General features: G+C 48.9%; 2 protein-coding genes across 2 annotated transcripts; both read left to right on the plus strand.

Annotated features, from left to right (window-relative positions):
* The first annotated feature begins 1,874 nt into the window (after positions 1-1,874).
* On the plus strand, positions 1,875-11,344 carry Mtp (Microsomal triacylglycerol transfer protein). The gene is made up of 12 exons (XM_053754960.2): positions 1,875-2,328; positions 2,402-2,587; positions 2,681-2,779; positions 3,545-3,826; positions 5,575-5,783; positions 7,646-7,952; positions 8,319-8,492; positions 8,582-8,825; positions 9,019-9,167; positions 9,338-9,523; positions 10,299-10,469; positions 10,560-11,344. The coding sequence occupies exons 1-12, from the start codon at positions 2,050-2,052 to the stop codon at positions 10,914-10,916; spliced, it is 2,643 nt and encodes an 880-aa protein (XP_053610935.1). The 5' UTR covers positions 1,875-2,049; the 3' UTR covers positions 10,917-11,344.
* Positions 11,345-18,954: 7,610 nt separating this feature from the next.
* On the plus strand, positions 18,955-20,970 carry LOC128675637 (uncharacterized). Its single transcript, XM_053755160.1, has one exon. It carries the CDS (start codon positions 18,955-18,957, stop codon positions 20,968-20,970), a length of 2,016 nt encoding a protein of 671 aa, XP_053611135.1.
* Positions 20,971-21,805: the final 835 nt, after the last annotated feature.

Consider the following 21,805-nt stretch of genomic DNA (forward strand, 5'->3'; position numbering starts at 1 on the left):
GCCAGCCAGCGGAGACAGCGTCCTCATTTTATTTCTTCATTTTCTGGACAGACTGTAAGTCTGAACTTGAACACAATGGACAGTGACCTCTCTCATCTTCCTTATCGATGCGAGTGCCAGCCGCACTTCGAGTACCTCGAGTAAGTTAATGTCCCATGACAATGGACGATTATGATAAGCATGACCTGATGGTGCACTCAGGATCTGCCCCCCAAGAGAGAACTCCTAGCCTTTCGATTGATTATCGATAGTTTGAAGAAAAATCACGGTGATTTATATTGCAAAACGATAGTCTAATCATCATCACGGTTCGATAGTATTGCTCTTTATCAACAGTATTGCTCCAAAATAGCTATCGATAGGCCGTTCGATAGTATTCCTCTTTCGATTGAAACTATCGATAGTACGGCAACACCAACACTAAAATAAACCGGCCAAGAGCAAGGTCAGCAAATGAATCATCAACAAACTGACAAAAATATTTAACAGAAGACTTGGCTACAACCCTTTGCCTCCTCAATAAAACAAAGGAATAAACAAAAAAAACGTATATATATATATATATATATATATATATATATATATATATATATATATATATATTGAATTCATATTATAAATAAACTAGCAACAGCAACCATTGCATTGCATAGTGGTCGAGGAAGTAGGAGAGGAAGTCTGGTAATAACAAAGTGACATTTGCAGTGTTGCACTTATTGTCAAAAAAACTATACATTCATGACTGTCATTTAATGTGAGCCATTCACTATTCAACAAAAAGTAGGTACTTGATAATCAACTGATAACAAACAATATTATGGCTGTCGCCTGTTTGCAAATGGTCTGTGCGTGTTTGTAACTGGCGCGCAGCTTTTCCAAATGCAGTCCATATATGGGATCGCGCGCGGGGCTCTTCTAAATCTATGCAAAATATAGTTATGTAATAAGACCATTAAGACAATGTTTGGTATGAACATGGATTAATAGGTACTCCGTACAACAAAGTACTTACTACATACATGGGTCTAAATGACTGCATATACTGTACGTGAGATGATATAGTATAAAAAGCATCTCTCGTACATACATTGATCGTGCCTTATGTGCACATTTGGCAATGAAGAAAATCTACTTCTATGATATGAAAAAAATTACTTTAATGAAAAAGAGAAAGAAGCGGAATAAAACTAAAAGATACAAAAGTCTTGGCTTACGCCTTTTATTACAACATCGTAAAATAGGTAAGAAACTACAAACGCTGGCTGTCTGGGCTTTGATCCCTTTGCCTTTCCATAAGGATAAACTAAACCAAAAAAGTCTATGGTAATACATAGCGTTGTAGAACTATCGATAGTTTAAATCGAAATTATCAATAGGCTTATCGATAGTTATTTTGCAGTAATACTATATGTAAATTAGGAGAATACAAACTTGGAGAAAGAGATTGCCACGGATCTGGTACACGACATATGCGATCACTGTCTATGCAACATTAAATCTGGAGAGAGGAATAAGTAATCGCTCGATTAACATACTGATATATTGCCAATCAGCCTTAGTTCTTATCGGCTCTGGACTGGTCAGACTGCATATTGTGGCATTAATTTACTCTTTGGGCGTGAGCGTGACACAGACAGAGGCTGATTTGAGTGCCAGGACTGCAGGTCATATTAGGGTTGCAGATTGAGAGTGTTGTGAGAATCGATAGTTGACTATCAAACGGCAACACTAGTACGGTTGGTGTTTCATTCATATCGAATGGCTTAATCTTGTTTATTCATTTACTTTTTTGCTTAAACGACATTGCGCATCACTATTGACAAGTTGAGAATTCAGCGTTGCATTCATTCATTCGTTGAACTGTGGCCATTTTTGCTGTGGACGAACTATTGATAAAAGTCTATAATCGATAGGCCTAATGACAGTATCGATACTAGGAAGTCGAACTGTCAAATCGAATCGAAGTCGATTTATTTTCTTTTGACGTCTTTAGTTAGAATGTAGTGTCGTCGAAGTTTAGCGGTGTTTTGTTTTTATTATATTTTAACAATGTTTTTTGTTAATATATTTATTTTGCAAAGTTTAGTTGGACTCCTTTTATGTTTAATATTTACATTACCAAGATTTTTGGTTTCTGCTTCAACAGTTCCATTAGAATACGGCGAGTTTAAGTTATTTCAGACGCCGGTCACTTATGATTTGAATACCTCTGTATCAATTAATGATGAAAACGAGGGCGGAAGAACAATTGGCTACAGAATTACGGCGCTCGTCGGTGTGGAGCCGATATGGAGTGACCAAAAAACCGACTTTCTGTTAAAGTTCCACGTAAGTGCGGCATACAAAATAATAATGTGTAATGCATCGTTGGGTATATTTACCGTCACTTGGACCGTTTCAGCTGGAGTCTCCGCTGCTGTCCCTGACCGGGCCGGCGGGCTCAGCCGCCGCGCAGCCGCCCTGGCCGGGCCCGCAGACGCCGTTCTACGCGCGCCTGACACACGGCATGGTTCAGGCCGCCTATCTGGACGAGCGCGACCCTCTCGACCTCCTCAACTACAAGAAGTCCATTGTCAGTCTGTTCCAGGTAATAGGTATATCATTATTCCCTGATCATATTATTAACTCAATTTATTTAAAAATATGTATTGAGCTTTTACCACTTTGTCTTGTTTGTTAGTTTCGAGCAATCGATGGTGAAAACAAGGAGACTGACGTCTCCGGCCTGTGTGATGTGGTGTACCAGTCTGCCTCATTTACTACTATTCATAAAATAAAGGTAACAATACATTTTCTATTAAGTCACTGCATTACGAGATTATGCTTTAGTTATATACATAGGATAGAATAGTGACAGGGAAGATTCTTATGACGTAAATATGTTGTTGTTTGGTGTGGATATTTGATACTCAATCTTGCTAAATATACTGAATGTATTTTGATGAAATTTGGTACACAGATATAATGTACACTGGAATGGTAGAAACTCAAAGTTGATGCTGCTGCCATTGAGGACTTTTTTAAAGGCATATTGTAGCATTAATTTTTTCCCATAGAAACCATTACATGTGTCTGTAACCCTTACAGTAGTAAGGGGAAATTGTTATTAGAACGTCATTTTGCTGACTAATTTTCAAAATTTAGTAAAGTCAATATTAAGAAAAGTCTCTGTTATATTATAAAATAATGAAATATTTTTTGTTTGATACTTGTTGATTCCAGAATTTTTTTATGTTGTTTTTATTTTCATGAGTATTATGAAAAAAACATAGTGCCTTACTTAGAACAGTGAGGTATGTTGATTAGTTAAGAGTACTTACTAATGTCTAATGAAAGTACTAAGACGTAAATAGATTCATTAATTCATTCAAACTGACACAGATTCAATGGTTTTAATAGTACGGGGGACAATATTTTAGTTCTATAGCTGGAATACTATCGTACCCTGTATCATAAAACAAGTTTTGAAAGCCTCGAATATCATAGGGTCATGTATTATGATATATTATGATTATGAATCGATTATGTTGGCACATGTATGTAGACCCGGTGCTCGGAGGACGAGGGCGAGGACGAGCAGTGGTCGCGGCGCGCGTCGTACTCGCTGTCGCGGACACTGGCGGCGCTGGCGGGCGTCAGCGCGCGCGAGCGCGTGCGCGTGGGCGGAGCGCGCGCCGCGCTGGGCGCGCGCGCCGAGCACGCGCTGTCGCTGCGCGCGCGCGCGCCCGAGCGCGAGCGCGCGCTCGCCGCCGACCTCGAGCGCGCGCTGGCGGCGCTGCCCGCCCACCTCAAGCCTCTCCCGCTCACTCTGCACGAGGAACCGGAGGTCAGTCATTCCTCCTTTTCGTTTATATCATACACGATTTATACTGCTTTGATTGATTTCTCCTGTATCCCTGTTTTTGGTCAAATAAATCCCACCAAAAATGTTTTATGTAAAAATGTTGTCAAGGCACTGTAGTGTTATCTTATTTCTAGAGTAACGAAACGGCTAAGCTACACGTTTTCAAATTCAAATTCAAAATTCTTTATTCAATTTAGGATGATATACATCAATTATTGACGTCAAAAATTACTTAAACTAAGTCTACTGCCGGCTTCCAAAGCGCAAGTGAAGAAGAAGCGGCGCAACAAACTTCACCGCAGCCTTTTCTCCAAGGACGTCAATTAAAAAATATACGTCTTATACGTATATTAAAAATTATGAGGACGGTTTTAACTAGAATGTAGATTATGTGAAGTAAGGTCTGGTAAAGTTAGGGCGCATATATCAGGAATCTTGGCACTACATGAGATCTGACCACTTTTTCATACATTTTGACTAAAGTGTAGGGTTTGTGAAGCAAACTAGACTCGTCTTTAGTCCCACTATTTTTGTTTTGTTTTCTTTATTATTATTATTCCTTGTAGCGACGGCCGTCGTCACTATTACGGAGTTATATAAAATCTAAAGTATACTACAATATTCAAACTTAGTATGTTTAATTAATGTACTCATGGTATTATATCTTGAAAATGTTAACTATCTCGCATCATCCAAACCAAAGTTACGAGGGTTCAAAAATACAACGAAATGTTTCGAGAAAAGGTAGGTAGTGACCTTGCGCTTCGCTTGGCTCGTCTTGACAGATTAGTTTAAAATTTTATATTGTGTAAAAGTCCATGCTAAGAAAGTACTATAGATAGATGTAATAACCCGCCGCTATTGAGTACCCATAACTAGATACAAAAAATAATATTTGTTACACAATGGCAGCATAACGCTATGTAAGATGTTAGCCTATCAGCGAACACGACCCCGCGCGACGCGGCGGTGAACTTCGACTCGCATCTCGCCGATAAGGAATTTGCCTCAACATCATTAGTCACGACATTAAACAACACTTTTAAATATTTGTGACTTTCATTAATCAATAACTCAAATAACTATAATTTTTGTTTCTTTATAGCATCATGTAAGTACATACATGACGACCTCAGTGGCGCAGTGGTAAGATTCTTGCCACTGAACCGAGAGGTCCCGGGTTCGATCCCCGGTCGGGTCATGATGGAAAATGATCTTTTTCTGATTGGCCCGGGTCTTGGATGTTTATCTATATATGTATTTATTATAAAATATAGTATCGTTGAGTTAGTATCCCATAACACAAGTCTCGAACTTACTTTGGGGCTAGCTCAATCTGTGTGATTTGTCCTAATATATTTATTTTATTATACATACACTTTTTTGTATGTACTTAATTCACTTGCTCATGTACAAAAGCTTTTTGAATGCTCTATTTAAAATATTTTAGTTTTTATTATTATGTTTTGTTATCACCCGCCATCTCGTGCGCTCGTCGCGTGCGAGTGTACTGACAATGACAACCTTGCATTCGAGATCCATGTATTGATATATTATTTATGTTATATATTTTTAACGTTGCACAACACAGCTCGACATTTTAAATTGATGTTGTAATTTCACATGATTACATACACATGGACCCTTGAATTTTAATTCTTTCTTTTACTTTGAACAGAAATCAAAGAAATAAGTACACTTAGAACAATGGTGGTGTATGTGTGTTGCAGCAGTGGGAGCGGGAGTGGGAGTGGGAGGAGGAGCTGGAGCCGGCGCTGGCGGAGCTGGTGTCGCTGGAAGGCGGGGGCGGGGAGGAGGCGGGCGCGGGCGGGGAGGAGCGCGACGCACGCGCGCTGCTGCGGGCGCTGAGCGCGCTGGCGGCGGCGGAGCGCGGCGCTGTGCTGCGGCTGCTGGAGCACCAGCGCTACCACCCCGTGCTGTGAGTGGCTCGCTCGCCTTTGCTGATGTCGATTTATATTCTATACCAATTGGAATAGTATCTATATTTAGGGTTCCGTATTTTTTTCTAAACTAGTTTGTGCGAAAGACACAAAGTGGTAAAATGTGTGTCCCCTTGTAACTTCTAAAATAAGATAATGATAAAACTCAAAAAAATATATGATTACTACGTAAACTTCCACCGAAAACTGGTTTGAACGAGATCTAGTAAGTAGTTTTTTTATACGTCATAAATCGTAAACCAAACCTTTCATTCACTCAACGCAAATATATCGCGAACATACGCGATCAACAAGAACTTTTATGTTATGTTACCTTCATGGGTGAGTCCGACTCGCACTTGGCCGCTTTATTATATAGCGAGCCAATAGCCAGGCTATATTTTAAATGCGAAAGTTTGTGAGGATGTATGTATGTTTGTCACAATTTCACGCAAAATCTATTTGACGTATTGTTATGAAATTTGATACACGTGTACAATATAACCTAGAATAACACAGGGTACTTTTATCCCGAAATTTCTATGGGAGCGAAGCGATGCGAGTCTAAATTAACCGGTAACCAAGTGTACAATCGGCTGATTGTCAAAAATACACGTGAGGTCCAACAGAAATATAAACTTCAGAATTGTGACAATAGTGTAATGATCAAAAAGTTAAGCCAAAAAAACTTTACATATTTTGAAGAACTATATAATTTCATGAGCGACACACGATAGCGCGTTCTAAAACTGGATATCGCCATCTAGACACACATATTCAGCTTAAATATTGGCGTTTAAACACCAAGCTTAATTCTAGACAAAACAATACATTTCAAAAAGTCAAAATTACAGGTTCCCGCTGATAGTAGCATGGTATACCTATTACAATTTCTGAGTACTATATGCAACATAACCATACACACAAAGTAATGTGTACTTTGTTTTATTCTAGCGTTAATCTTTAAAATATATCTAATTATTAAATTATTCCCTTGCCAAATGACATCGTAACGATGATACTGTGTTAAACTGTCTCTGTCTTGCTAACAATCCGTCACTGCTGTGGTCCATCGATGGCCTACATACCTTCAAATGATTACAAGCTTATGCTATGGAAAACCAGATAGTTTCAGTGAGTTTTAAAACTCAGCTGGCATCTAAAATTGCTTTGTTGTGTGTCCATGACTGTACAATGTAGAAATAATGCAATGCAATATCGCAGAAACGTTTATAATAAACCCCACGGCGATAGTAATTTTTGGTTGCCTTTTTTCGTACTCCTGCGTTTAACTATACATTAGATATACGAGATTTTAAGGAGATTGGTTGAGTAGATAACGCGTGAAGAGATAACAAACTAACTTTCGCATTTCTAATATTAGTTGGTGTATAAACGGTTATTGCCGGGATTAAATCAAACGAAACTTGGATAGTGTGAAATAGTAATATTATTGTAATCACATAAAATTGACGAATAAGATAATAACCAAAGAATCCATAAAAATAATGGCAATGAGAATCAAAAATGACAGTTCTTTCATTTTCTTTTAAAATACTACAGAAGTTTAGCGGCCAGTACTTATTAATTACTTTTTATACAGTTGAGTTTCTCTTTGTACATATTTCAAAATATGTGCAACCTAGTTTCGGCCCCCGCCGTCATAACTGCTGCTACGATTACTGATGACAATATACGCGTGACAACACGTATCCAAATGTGTGTGAGATTACTTTTAGATTACTGAATAAGAAGTGAGAATTTGTTTCGAATCGGTCTATGTAGAAGCTTTTGGGAGAGGGCTAAGTCCAGAAGCATATTTCTCGAGTCCGAGTGGATCACGACTGCAATCCTTGCGCAGGCCGGTGCTGTACCGGCTGGTGGGGCAGAGCGGGTCGGGCGCGGCTCTGGCGGCGGCCGTGGCGCGGCTGCAGGCGGCCGCGGCCGACCCGCCGCGCGCGCTGGCGCTGCAGCTGCTGGCGGGCGCGGCGCGCGCGCACCGGCCCGACGCGGCCGCGCGCGGCGCGCTGCTAGCGCTGGCCCGCGCCGCGCGCGCGCCGCTCGTGGCCGACGCGGCGCTGCTCGCCGCCGCCGCGCAGGCGCGCCGTCAGCCCGACGACGCGCGTCACGTCAAGGACCTCATTACCAAGCAGCTGTCCAAGTGTGAGGTGAGGGCTCATCTGGTACATATTTAATATAATAAATTTCATTGTTCTATTTCAGTTTAGTGACTGACGAAGGCTCCTTGACGACGTAGAGCCAGCATTTTTTGGGTTTACCCTCTCTGTCAGGCCAGGCCAGGCGGAAGCGGATCAGTCAAATATTGAATCCTTATGTGATGTGCCGGGCTACGCGAAACGCGGCCGAACCAGGCGGCACTACCGGAGTTTATCTGCTATGTCACGAACATGAAGACTGGACTGCCGCGAGTTCGTAAGGAGCATTGTCAATTCCTTGACTAACTTTAGCTTTCTTTTAGCTTGATCGTTTGTGCATTGGATGCTTTTTAGATAAAGCGACGGTACGTGTTGCAGGAGGAGTCGTGTTACGTTGTGCGGCTGCACGCGCTGGCCAACCTGGCGGCGCGCTCGGGCGCGGACACGGCGCTGCAGTTCGCGGCCGGCGGCGCCCGTGCGGCCGCGCTCGCCGCGCTCGATACGCTGCACGCGATCGACTCGCTGGAGCCCAGACACATCGCCGCATTGCAGGTACTGCCGCTATTGGATTCCGACTGATACTTTGATATCACTATTTAGAGAATCGGCGATCTCTCACGTAGTGCGGCCTCGTGTAACAGGAGATAGCGGTGAGGGGCGGGCGCGCGCTGGAGGTGCGCGCGAGTGCGCTGGAGCTGGTGGTGCTGCGCGCGCCGGCGGCCGCGCTGCCGGCGCTGGCGGCGGAGCTGCGCCGCGCGCCGTCTGAGCTGCGCCGCGTGTTCTGGCAGCTGGCGGAGCGCCGCGCAGCCGGCTGCGACGACGCCCGCCGGCAGCTGCGGGCTGCGAGTCTGCTGGACCGCTCGTGGCACGCCCGGGCCAACTCAGGTCAGTGTTACACATTTCTCTTTCAGCGTAACCGGGTACATTACACACTCGGTGTTTTTAGAAAAATAAAACGTTTCCCCGAACGCTTCCTGCGATGATAACTTCTAAAGTGACGATATCGATTAAACTTTAAAATACATTTCGAGGCGACTACAAGTGGCAATAATAAAGTTGATGTATATGATGGTGTCAGGCATGTCGTCGGTGTTGTCGCGCGCGACGGGCTGGCGGCTGGACGCGGGCGCGGCGGAGCTGCGCTCCACGCAGCTGGCGGCGGCGGGCGCGCTGCGCCGCGGCACCGTCGCGCTCGTCTCGCAGCCGCGCGGAGAAGAGTTACTGGCGGTCAGTCTTCCTACCGTGACATTCATACAGTTGTTCGATGGTCTCGCTGAAAGCAATCAAGGTTGTCACAAAATATGAAAGGCGTATCTGTTTTAAGCCCCGAAGGAAACCGGAAATACACGGAGACGATAGAGATAGAGATCGTCATTGAGTAATCGTCATGTGTTCAGGTGGAGGTGTGGACGCGCGGCTTGGAGTCTCTGGCGGGGGGCGCGGGGGGCGCGGGGGGCGCGGGACTGGACGAGGAGGAGGCGGGCGGGGAGGAGGCGGGCGGGGAGGAGGCGGGCGCGCGGGGCGGGCTGCGGCTGCGCGTGGCCGGCGTGCACCAGCCGGGGCTGCTGCTGTTCGACGGACAGGTACCGCGCCCGCGCTCACACCGACTAGGATTGCATTGCCAGGACGGTTACTATAGCGACCTTAGGAATACGAACGTGACGCACTTGTGGGAAGTATTTTAATATGTTATATTACATTATCCAAACACGTACGTACACGGGACAAGTATTCCTAACACAGCGACTTTTCCCACTATTGTACATATAGTTATTTTTAGTATATGAGTTAGTGTAATTAAAATAAAGTATTCCTTCTTTGTTTATCGGTCTCCGTGGTTTAATTTACTTCGCCATAGTTACCATTTACGATTTGATTTAATATCATGTTTGGCCGTTGTCTTTTATCTATGAACGCTCCGATTGCTTTTTATGGGATCCTTTCTTCTCAAACTATAAAGCTCGGATTGCGCTTTTTTATAAAATAAAAATAGTGATAATGGTGCTAGCACCCCACAGACCACTGTGGGATACTAATCCCATGAGACATGAGCTACGAAAATAACTGATGTAAACTCATCTCGCAGTTGCCGCATCCGTCAATTGTTTGATTCTCCTAACAACTACAATATTGTAAGCTGCTTTATGAAACACTACACTTTCACGTAAAGTAGCTTACAATATTATAGTTGTTTAAAGTGATCATCATATCACTCTTCATTCAATGCTCAATTAAACATTGATAAACCAAAAATGATTCAACAATTAATACCGTGCCGGGAAAGCCTTCTAGATTTTGGTGTACTATTCTCACTTCATATAGCTTTCCTGTTAAGCAACTCGTGTGTAATGTCCTCAGGCGGAGCTGCTGGGCCACATCTGGTCGGGCGCCGGCAGCGCGGCTACGGCCGTGCTGCGCGGGGAGCGCGTGCGGGGCAGAGGCGGGCGGGGGAGGGCCGCGGCGCTGGCGACCGGCGCCGTGTTGCGCGTCCGCGCCCTCTCCGTGCTCGCCTTCGCGGTCGACGCGCAGGTCTGCTTTCCTTCAGCTATCCCTTTCGTACTCGTTGCTTTTTAATGTTCAATGTTGAGGAATACAATACAAGTGAAACGTATCGTTCAGGCTCAAGTGTCGCTGTGGTCGCGCAGCGCGCGCGCCGCCCTGGAGCTGCGCGCGGCGGAGGTCGCGGACACGCGGCTAGCGCTGCGGGCGCCCGGCGGCGGGCGGCTGTGGCTGGCGGCGGACGCCGGCGCTGCGCCGCGCCTCACGCTGGACGCGCACATGGACTTCTACGACGGCGTCGCGCTGTGCGTGCGCGCGGCGCTGCCGGCGCACAGCGCCGCCGGCAACGTCACGGCCGCCGGCGGCCGGACGCGGCTCCGGCGCCGGCACTCGCTGCCGGCGCCGGGCCGCACGCTGTCGCTGGGCGCAGACAACGACCGCGCCTGCCGGCATATCGCCGCCGAGGATCATCCCTGATTCCCGCTCTATTATATTAGATTTGATTTAATTTTTGAAGTTGCAAATTTTATATCGAGATCGTAAATCTTTTCTATATTTATAAGAAATAAAAATGATCTTTTTACGCATTTCTTTATCTGAAATATTCTAAAGTATGTTTATCTCACATTTTTATATTTAAAGTTGTACTATTTTATTATAATAATAAATTATATTCATAGGATATTAAATAAAATCATTGGATTATGTAGAAAACGATCAGATGCTAGTTAAATAACTAAAATTTCATAACATCTATGCTAGTCAATTATTAGTAAACATTGTCACCCACATTTAAAAAGTACATGATCTTGAGTACATTCCACAACTGAGTTGTTCTAAGTGTAATTTTATTTTGATATACGAAAGCGTGTTACAATACTAAATAATATATTTCATACTATTTATATTCATGGTTTTATTTATCCTTATATTTAAAAAATCAGAAGAATACCAAAATGATAACAAAATTGTATGCATGCAAATTGCAAATTGTAGTCATGCGTGCAGAGGGCGTTATGAGTATGGCTGCACTAATGATTTTTTTCAAGAATGCAGATTCGCAGATGTTGAGCTTGCTTGCTGCGTTGCATCATTAAGTACTGCTGGAATGCCATAGCTAGGCTTGCCCAATATGAAAAGGCCACCACGGGTAATAAAACTAGGTATACTCGAATTCCTAACTAGGCTAACTCGACCGTGCGAGTGAATGAGCAACTGTCACGCCGTGTATACCTTTATACCAGGAACTAGCTATTGCCTGCGGCTTCGCCCGCGTATATTTCCCACGTAATATTTAATTTCCAAACCCTACTAGTATATCCTCTATATTTCAAACTATATGTACTTATGAAAAATTTCAAGAAGATTGGTTGAGTAAGAGTGAAGAGCTAACAAACTTACTTTCGTATTTATAATATTAGTTAGGATTAGGATCATATATAAAATAAATATTACGATATTAGTTGAGATCGAAAAACTGGAATAGGATTGAAAAAAAATCTGAAATATATTTTAGGACTTTGATGTATAGAATATTGCTTGTTCTCCACCACCACTGACCACTGGGTTAGCGCTAGCTTTTTCAGCTGGCGAGTACGCGGGTCCTGTATGGAGTCGTTCTACCCACGCAAAGCTAGTGGATACGCGTACAAACATACAGACAGACACAAAATCTAAAAAAAAACGTACGTCGTATCATAAATAATCCACCACTAATTATGCTCGTGATCCTTGTCCAACTTGTTGTTGGTTGGGTTGTTGGTTAGGCAGAATAATACAGGTACCTAAAGTATAGCAGCTATTATAACACGTTTGAATAAAGGCTTTCGAGTGGCTCTGGAAATTCTGGACACATTGCCTCGATACGGCTCGTTGGTTGGTTGGTTGGTTGGTTGGTTGGTTGGTTGGTTGGTTGGTTGGTTGGTTGGTTGGTTGGTTGGTTGGTTGGTTGGTTGGTTGGTTGGTTGGTTGGTTGGTTGGTTGGTTGGTTGGTTGGTTGGTTGGTTGGTTGGTTGGTTGGTTGGTTGGTTGGTTGGTTGGTTGGTTGGTTGGTTGGTTGGTTGGTTGGTTGGTTGGTTGGTTGGTTGGTTGGTTGGTTGGTTGGTTGGTTGGTTGGTTGGTTGGTTGGTTGGTTGGTTGGTTGGTTGGTTGGTTGGTTGGTTGGTTGGTTGGTTGGTTGGTTGGTTGGTTGGTTGGTTGGTTGGTTGGTTGGTTGGTTAGGTTAGGTTAGGTTAGGTTAGGTTGGGGTGCTACAGTCAGGAAACCTCCACGTTGGCTCGATGGTTTGAAGGTTTGCTTCTGTCACTTGATCTCTTGATCCGGTGATAGCGGCGGCTGACAAGCTATTGGGCTGGTGCACCCTGGGCAACGGTTAATAACTCCCCGTTATGAGGGGTCTTGTTAGCCGTTGGCAAATGTCCTGGCATAGGGGGGGAAATAGCAGGGTCCAGTAATGGGCCTCTGCTCATTTTGGGGGCCGGCAACGGCCATCATCGCCAGTTGGCGGTGGAAGTCGGCGGGCTCGGATTGCCAAGTTGGCATCTGGGCTAGACTTGGGCGTTATACCATGTCCAAATCACCGTCGATCTCGTAATCCCGGAGGATCCCTTCGGGACCGAGGGGCTTGGCTTTACCGCCCGGCCTGCGAGGAAGACAACCTCTGAAAAAATTACTCCCAATCCCAAGCGGTGGGGACGCCGTGAGGGGATGCATGGCTGGGGGATAGACCAGTCGTTAGTGTCCCTCCCGTCAGAGTACCGGCCGACACTCTGGTGGGTTACCCCTTAGGCTTACCCGGGTACAGGGGGCACTGCTCGGGTGGACCACTTATTTCCCCCATACTCGTGGGAATTGTATGGAGAATATTAAAGAAAAATTTAAAAAACCTTTGTTGTTGAGTAGGAGCGACCGAGAAGGTCAGCAAGAGGTAGTCCTTCGGGACTGTGATGAGCAGTCAGATCTCGGGTCAAGGAGGTCGTCGATGTCTCTTGACTTTGACTCTGACGGGTCTAGAGGTTTGTGGCGCCGGAAGAGGCGCCAAACAAAAACCACTGAAGAGGATACTGATTCGGATGCGCCGGCTAAAAAATACATACAGACTGAGGAGCCGATTATCAGTAGTGGAGTGGCGTCTTCCGGAAAACATGTCGGGATGACACAAACGAGAGCCGAACTTGCAGCGGCTAAGCGTGAGGCGCTGCGTATTGCTGCAGAACAAGAGGTATCAGAAAAGGCGAAACGTCTCAGAAAAAACACGGCGAAAAGCGTTGGCGGTGACAACCTGCATAATTTGCCGACTGAAGCGTTGGCAAAGCAGGTCCAGGACTCGGTGGAAATAATTCTGGACGTTGCCAAAAAGTCCAAAAGTCTGAAGGGTGGTTTTATTAAATGTCTGAAGGAGTCTTCTATGTCCATAACGGAAGCTGTAGATGTATTAAAGGAACGGACCATGTCGGAGGAGACCGTGAAATTACAGGCTGAGAATCATCGCCTGAACATGGAAATGACAGAACTCCGCAAAGAAATGGCGGAGCTGCGAGCGGAAGTCTCAAAGGCTCAAAGGGCAAACAGCTTGTGCGTTGGGCAGAGTGCTGGCGCCGGCCCCACTGCTGGCGACGGTGCTCCTATCACTAAAGCTGACCTGGAGAACTTTATGGCGGACCTTCTGAAAAAGACTGGATTTATGGTGGACGCCAAGTTGGACGGCATCAGAGATCGACTTCTGCCAGAAAAACGGCTACGCCCTCCACTTGCTTCGGACCGTCCTCCACCGTCTGTACACAGAACATGGAGTGAGGTATTGATGGACAGCTGTATTCCATCTTGCTCTGGCCCCACTATTGTTGATAGTCAGCCAGCGACTGCCCCAGTGCCTCCCCCTGCGCCTGCTGAATACATAGGAAAAGGTAAAGGGATAGGAAAGAAAACTAAGGTACAAGAGAACCGGGTAGAGGCAAATGTTCCTCCTCAAACTAATGTGGAGCCTGAGGTAATAAACCCATCGGAATGGACAGAAATTGGAAAAGGTGGGAGGAAGAAGAAAAATAAGAAGAAGAAAAAGAAGAATGCACCTAGTGTGACGCAACCACAGAGCAGTCAAACACAAGGTAGTCAACCGCAGGGTGCTCAAGCTCAGCCTAAAGGCAAAGGGCCAAAGAAGACGAACCCCCGTGCTGCGAAGCTCCGGACTCCAAAATCCTCAGCAGTCGTTCTTACACTGCAGCCTGAGGCAGAAAAGAGAGGTGTTTCCTACAAAGAAATTCTCCTTGAGGCCAAGTCTAAGGTAGGACTCGACGACCTTAATATAACAGGTCTCCGGTTTCGCAGGGCCGCAACAGGAGCTGCTGTGTTTGAGCTGCCAGGAGCTACCACCCGTGAGAAAGCGGATGCACTGGCTGAAAAATTACGAGGGGCACTAAGTGAAAATGTAGTCAAAGTATCTAGGCCTGAAATTTGTGCTGATCTGGTGATTGGTGGGCTAGATGATGCAGTCACTAAAGGAGAGGTTGAAGATGCAATCGCTCGAGAAGGTCAGTGTCCAAGAGCATCAATAAAAGCGGGTGAAATACGCATAGATCCCACAGGAAAGGGTAGGGTGTTCGTTAGATGTCCCACAGTCGCTGCGAAAATAATAGTGGCTGCAAAAGGTCTTCGTATTGGCTGGGTAACTGCGTCGGTTAGACTGTTACAGTCCCAACCTAGGCGATGCTACCGCTGCCTTCAGAGTGGCCACGTCAGGGCTCAGTGTACTGCGGCCACAGACAGAAGCAGCAACTGCTATCGCTGCGGAAACCCTGAACACAAAGCAGAACATTGCACGGCGCCAGCACACTGTTCTATATGCGAGGAAGCAAAGAGACCTGCCGACCATAGGCTAGGTAGCAAAACATGCAAAGCACCTGTTGTCAAACGCGACAATAGAAGAGGCGGCGTAGTGGCCAAGGACACGCAACAGTCCCTGCAAACTACAAGCCCGATGGACACAGACGTGACCAGGGTTGAAGTGGCGACGGAAGTCAACAGCCAATAATATGGCCCCAATCAGTTTTCTCCAGGCGAACATAAATCACTGTGGTGCATCACAAGACCTGCTTGTGCAAAGCTTGGCCCAGTGGTCAGTAGATGTAGCGTTGGTTTCGGAGCCCTACTTCGTTCCTTTGCGGGATACTTGGTTGGGAGACAATGATAGTACAGCTGCTGTAATAGTCCACAACTCCGAAAAGGTGACTATTGGTAATGTTATTAAGAGGTCTGGATGTGTGTCGGTTCTACTGGGTGACATTGCAGTTATTTCTGTATATTTTTCTCCCAATAGGCCCTTATCGGAATTCGAGGTGTTCTTGGACCAGGTGGGTGCTATCATTCGTCAAAACCACCCTCACCCTATTCTAATAGCTGGAGACTTCAACGCTCACTCTACGGCTTGGGGATCCCACCAGACGTGCAGCCGGGGTGTGGCAATTCATGAGTGGCTTATAACTATGGGACTTTCAATTTTAAACAGAGGAACTACTCCTACTTGTGTCCGTCCGCAAGGAAGTTCACGAGTGGATGTCACCTTTGCGTCCTCTGCAATCGCATGCCGAGTTAAAAATTGGGAGGTAGTTCAGGTAGAGACACTATCGGACCATGAATATATCCGATTTGACATATCACCAGAAATTGATGTCCCATCCCCTGGTCCAACTAACAATAGCTTAGGAGATAGTCCAAGATGGGTTCTTAAAAAACTAAGGAAAGAAATTCTAGAAGAAGCGGCAATAGTTCAGAGTTGGCTGCCATCGTCTCCTCTCTGGAACATTAATGAAGAAGTGGTTTGGTTCCGGAAGGCCCTGCAGAGTATATGCGATGCCTCAATGCCCCGGGCTGGCCCCCCAACCCGAAAACGTCAAGTGTACTGGTGGTCCGCTGAAATTGCCAAACTGCGCTCTACCTGCAATGCGGCACGACGCCAGTACACACGCCAAAGAAGAAGACGACCCAGAAACGAAGATATAGAGGTACAGCTACACGCCGTTTATAAAGAGGCCAAGAAGTCTCTCCGAAAGGCAATAGCCATTGCTAAAGAGAGTGCAAGGGAAGAGTTTCTGAGGATACTGGACAATGACCCATGGGGACGACCTTATAGAATGGTGCGGCAGAAGTTACGACCTTGGGCCCCCCCTATAACGGAGACTTTGCAACCGCAGTTCCTAAATAATGTCTTGTTGACACTATTTCCTACCAGAGGCCAATATGCACCTCCTCCGATGGCCTGTCCTCCAGGAAGTCTGCATGCGCTAGAAGATAATAATTATACAGTGACGCAAGAGGAAACGGGATTAGCGATTGAACGCCTGAGAGCAAAGAGCAAAGCGCCTGGCCTAGATGGCGTTCCAGGACGTGTACTAGCAATGGCTCTAAAACACCTAGAGCCCAGATTGCGAGCGCTGCTCTCAAAGTGCTTGGAAAGGGGTGAATTTCCTGAAGAGTGGAGAACCGGAAAGTTAATTTTGTTGAGGAAAGAGGGTCGTCCCATGGACTCACCTTCGGCATTTAGACCGATTGTCCTGGAGAGTGAGCTGACTAAAGTCTTCGAGGTAGTGATCTCAACCCGTCTCAAAAAACATCTCGAGACTGTTGGTCCTGACCTAGCAGAAAACCAGTTTGGGTTTAGAAGAGGAAAATCCACTGTCCATGCGGTTTTGCGTGTGAAAGCCCTGGTGGACGATGCATTGTCTCGGGGTGGGATGGTGTTGGCTTGCTCACTTGATATACGGAATGCCTTCAATACCCTCCCTTGGGACTGCATCAAGGCAGCTTTGCAGTATCACCGGGTGCCAGAGTACTTGCAAAAAATGGTGGATTCATACCTTTCGAGTCGGCAAGTCTCATTTCCGGGAAAAGACGGTTGGGGACATTGGCCAATGTCGTGCGGTGTTCCACAGGGGTCGGTCCTCGGTCCCCTCCTGTGGAACATCGGTTATGATTGGGTGTTGCGGGGTGCGAATATTGGAGGTGTCTATCTCACCTGCTACGCAGACGACACTCTGGTAACGATTAGAGGGAAGTCACTCCGCGATGTCTGTATGCGGGCCACTATCGCAGTTGCACATGTGGTACGACGCATTAGACTTCTTGGGCTGGAGGTTGCGCTTGAGAAATCTGAAGCCATAATCTTCCACGGACCTCGGAGTGCGCCCCCTGCAGGAAGTAAAATAACGGTGGGAGGAATCACCATCGTCATAAAGAGGTCAATGAAGTATCTTGGGCTGATACTTGATAGTAGGTGGGACTTCACCACCCACTTTGTGACGTTGGTGCCCAAACTTAAAACAGCGGCACTAGCCCTGGGAGGTCTGCTGCCGAATGTGGGAGGTCCGAACTCATCTTGCCGTCGCCTTTATGAGGGTATTGTGAGATCGATGGCTTTATATGGAGCGCCTATATGGGCGGAGACTCTGAAAAACCAGAATGTCGCTCTCCTTAATTCCTCTCAGAGAGTGATGGCAATCAGAGTCATAAGAGGATATCGCACGGTTTCCCACAGTGCGGCATGTGTACTAGCAGGGTCGTTGCCATGGGACCTAGAGGCAAGAATTCTCGCGTCGGTCTATAACTGGCGTGAAGAAGCGGTGGCTCGTGGTAATCGACCTGCTCCTAGAGAGGTGGCGGGGTGTCGCTCCCAAAAGCGAATGGAAGCCCTACTATTATGGCAGGACAGGCTAGAAAACACAAGTGCTGGTCGTCAGACGGTAGAAGCCGTCCGTCCTATATTACTGCAGTGGGTGGACCGGAGTCATGGGTCCCTTACCTTCCGACTGACGCAGATTTTGACCGGGCATGGTTGCTTTGGCAAATATCTGTGTCAGGTGGCTGGAAGGGAGCCGACAACCGAGTGCCACCACTGTGATGGCGGCTTTGAGGATACGGCCGAGCACACCTTAACAGTGTGTACGGCATTTAGTACGGAGCGTGCTGAGCTTACAGCCGCAATTGGGCTAGATCTCTCTCTGCGGGCCATTCTGATTGCGATGGTCTCGTCCAGAAGAGAATGGAATGCTGTAAAAAGATTCTGCGAAGTTGTAATGGGAGTAAAGGAGGAAGCGGAGCGTGAACGTGAAGCTACGACCTCAGACCCCATGCGACGTAGAACAAAAGGACGAAGAAGGCGGGACTTTAACCGCCAACAACCCCCCTGACTGGCAAATCTGGGTGGCGGACTCGGGGATAAGTCTGTCGACCCAACTTGAGGATGCGTGCGCGTGTGCCTGCGCGCAACCCAAGAGGCTACGGCTAGGCCGACGGCTAAAGTGCACTGTGCAGAAGGAGCAATTTGCAATTGTGAAGAATGTCATCTAATGACCAAACCTTGAGGGACGCCCGCGGGCGTTTCCTGAAAAAAGGCCCTTCTCAGGGCCACCCAAAAGGCCCTTCTCAGGGCCACCCAAAAGGCCCTTCTCAGGGCCACCCAAAAGGCCCTTCTCAGGGCCACCCAAAAGGCCCTTCTCAGAGCCAAACAAAGGGAAGGGGGGAAATGGAATGTTCAGGGTCTGAACATTCCGCTGGGGAGGAAACGGACGGGAGTGGCCTCGCTGTGGGCCAAAAGAGGATGGGGAGCCTGATGGGAAGTGCGGGCTCCATCACCTCGTTGTCGGAGTCGGTGCTGGGCAACAAGCGCCTCTATTCTGAGGTGGCGACTGGTTCCGGCACCGACACTGAGGTCGGTGTGCCACGGGCACAATCAGTGGCGAAGAGGGGCAAGGCTCGGGGTGCCTCGCACCTGACGAGGGCCCGGGCTGAAGCGAGGAGGAGTCAAGAGGAGGATGCCGAGGCTTCCTTCTCGGCCTCTCTAGGGGCTCGGGCCTTCCGGAGGGGAGGACCCCCGAGTGGTGGGGACGATGATGTGATGGTGGCCCCCATTGATGCGCGGGACTTTGGGGCCATGGGTGCTGATGGACTCATGGCCACTGCGGTGGAGAGGCTGGGTATAATAACCAGCCTCGTCGGGAAGACTGCCGCCCTCAAGGGGGGCTTTAATTCCAAAATTATGCGGGCCTCCTCGGATATCAGGGATATCGTGGACACCCTGGTGGCGCGCAGCGAGTCGGACGAAGTTCGACGCCTTAAGGCCGATAATGGTCGCCTCCAAAGGGAGGTGGCCATTATGAAGGCTGAGGTCGCTGCGCTCCGCCGGGGGTTCGAGGAGGCTCGCCGTGAGGCTGCTCAGGCTGCGCGGACGGTGCAGCGGCAGGCTGCTCCAGTGGAGGATGAGCTGGAGCAGAGGATGGCCAGATTGATTGATGGCCGTCTGGCAGCGCTAGGACTGGCTGGGTGTCCTCGGAGTGCCACTCGTCCGCCTCTGGCGGGTGACAACTCCGAGGTGGCGAGGGCTGCAAGGACGGCCATTGATCAGGCCTCCGGTCTGGGTCCGGCGCCGCGGCTTGAGCAGCCGGTGGTGGAGTTGGAGGTTCGGGCCCCTGCACGCCCGGCCTCTGAGAGGCGGGGTTGTAAGGGGGTAGGTGCTGGGGGAGTGACAGAGTGGGGGCCCTTCGGGCCGTCGACCTCAACAGCTGTGGTCGACGAATGCCCGGAGCTCCCCTGGGTCGAAGTCCGGGGGAGGAGGGGGAAGGGGAAGGGCGTGGGAAAGAAGTCCCAGCCCAAACCTGCGGAGCGACCGGCGGCGGCCCCAACAAAGGCCACTGCAACGGCGCCCAAGGCACCCCCCAGGGCGGCGCCAGCGTGGGCGGCCAAGCTGTCGGCCCCTAGCTCCTCGGCTGTAATTCTCAAGTTACAGCCGGAGGCAGCGCAAAAAGGGGCCACATACAGCTCCGCCCTCCTCAAGGCCGAGCAGGCGGTGAGCCTGGAGGGGCTAGGAATCGGCTCGCTTCGGATTCGCCCGAGTGCGACCGGAGCGAGGCTAATCGAGGTCTCTGGCCCCTCCAACTCAGACAAGGCAGATGCGCTTGCATCGGCCTTGAAGGCGGCCCTTTCCGGCGTCGCGGACGTTTCCAGGCCCGTCAAAACCGCGGACTTCCGCGTGACGGGCCTGAATGATGCGGCAACGGCGCAGCGGATAAGGGCTGCGGTCGCGCAAGCCGGGAGCTGCACGGAGGATCAGGTCTGGGTGGGTGAAATCCGCTCAGACTGGCGGGGCTCTGGCTCTGCCCTGATGCGCTGCCCGGTCACGACGGCTAAAAAGCTGATCGAGGCGGGCAGCCTCACGGTAGGCTGGAGTCGAGTGCAGCTTCGGCACCTGGAGGCGCGCCCCATGCACTGCTACAAGTGCATGGGGAAGGGGCACACCGCATCGCTGTGCCCCTCGCAGACGGACCGCAGCCGGCTCTGCTATAGGTGCGGGGAGGCAGGGCATTTGTCCGCCTCCTGCACAGCGGAGCCCCGCTGCGCGGTATGCCGCGACGCCGGCAAGCCGGCGGGCCACGTGATGGGGGGTAGGGCCTGCAACCCACCCCCGATCCGAGGGAAAGGGCCGTCCCCTCCTCCGCGCGAGGGAAGGCAAGGGGAGGCGCCAGTCGGCCAAATGGAGGAGTGATGGGGGTCACCTTCCTCCAGGCCAACCTCAACCACTCCGCTAGGGCGCAGGATCTCCTCCTGCAATCCATGGCGGAGTGGGATTTGGATGTCGCGGTGGTCGCGGAGCCGTACGCGGTTCCCTCCCTGCCCCACTGGGCGGGGGATCTGGATGGCCTCGTGGCCATCGTGGCTAGGCCTGGTGCCGCCCCTCCCCTCGCGATTAAGAAGAGAGGGAACGGCTTTGTGGTGGCGGTTCGGGGAGAGTACGCCATAATTGGTGTTTACTTCTCCCCGAACCGGGATTTGCCGGCCCTGGAGCGGTTCTTGGATGCTCTGGGGCCGGAGATAAGGCGGTTAGCGCCCCTAAAGGTCTTCGTGGCCGGTGACTTCAACGCCAAATCAACGGCGTGGGGGAACCCGGCCACGGAGCCCAAGGGGCGAAAGGTGGAAGAGTGGGCGCTGGCCGCGGGGCTGTCTCTCCTAAACAGGGGGACAGCCCACACGTGCGTGCGACGGACGGGCGGATCGGTGGTGGACCTGACGTTCGCCACCCCCTCCGTCGCGCACTCCGTGTCGGACTGGAGGGTGGAAGGGGGGGTGGAGACACTCTCGGACCACTTGTATATTCGGTTCGAGGTGTCGGCCGCCCCCCAATGTCAGGCGGCATCATCGTCCCGGGTGCGCAGCCGGTTCCCGCGCTGGGCCCTTACGCGGCTTGACCGGGAGCTGGCGGAAGAGGCGGCCATCGTCGGCCGCTGGAGCCTCCCGCCTCTAGACGGAATGGGGGTGGACGACGCGGCTGACCGTCTCGGCGACGCTTTCACAGCGGTGTGCCGAGCGGCCATGCCAAGCGT

Source organism: Plodia interpunctella, chromosome 14, assembly GCF_027563975.2.
Source record: "Plodia interpunctella isolate USDA-ARS_2022_Savannah chromosome 14, ilPloInte3.2, whole genome shotgun sequence".
Taxonomy (NCBI): Eukaryota; Metazoa; Arthropoda; class Insecta; order Lepidoptera; family Pyralidae; genus Plodia; species Plodia interpunctella.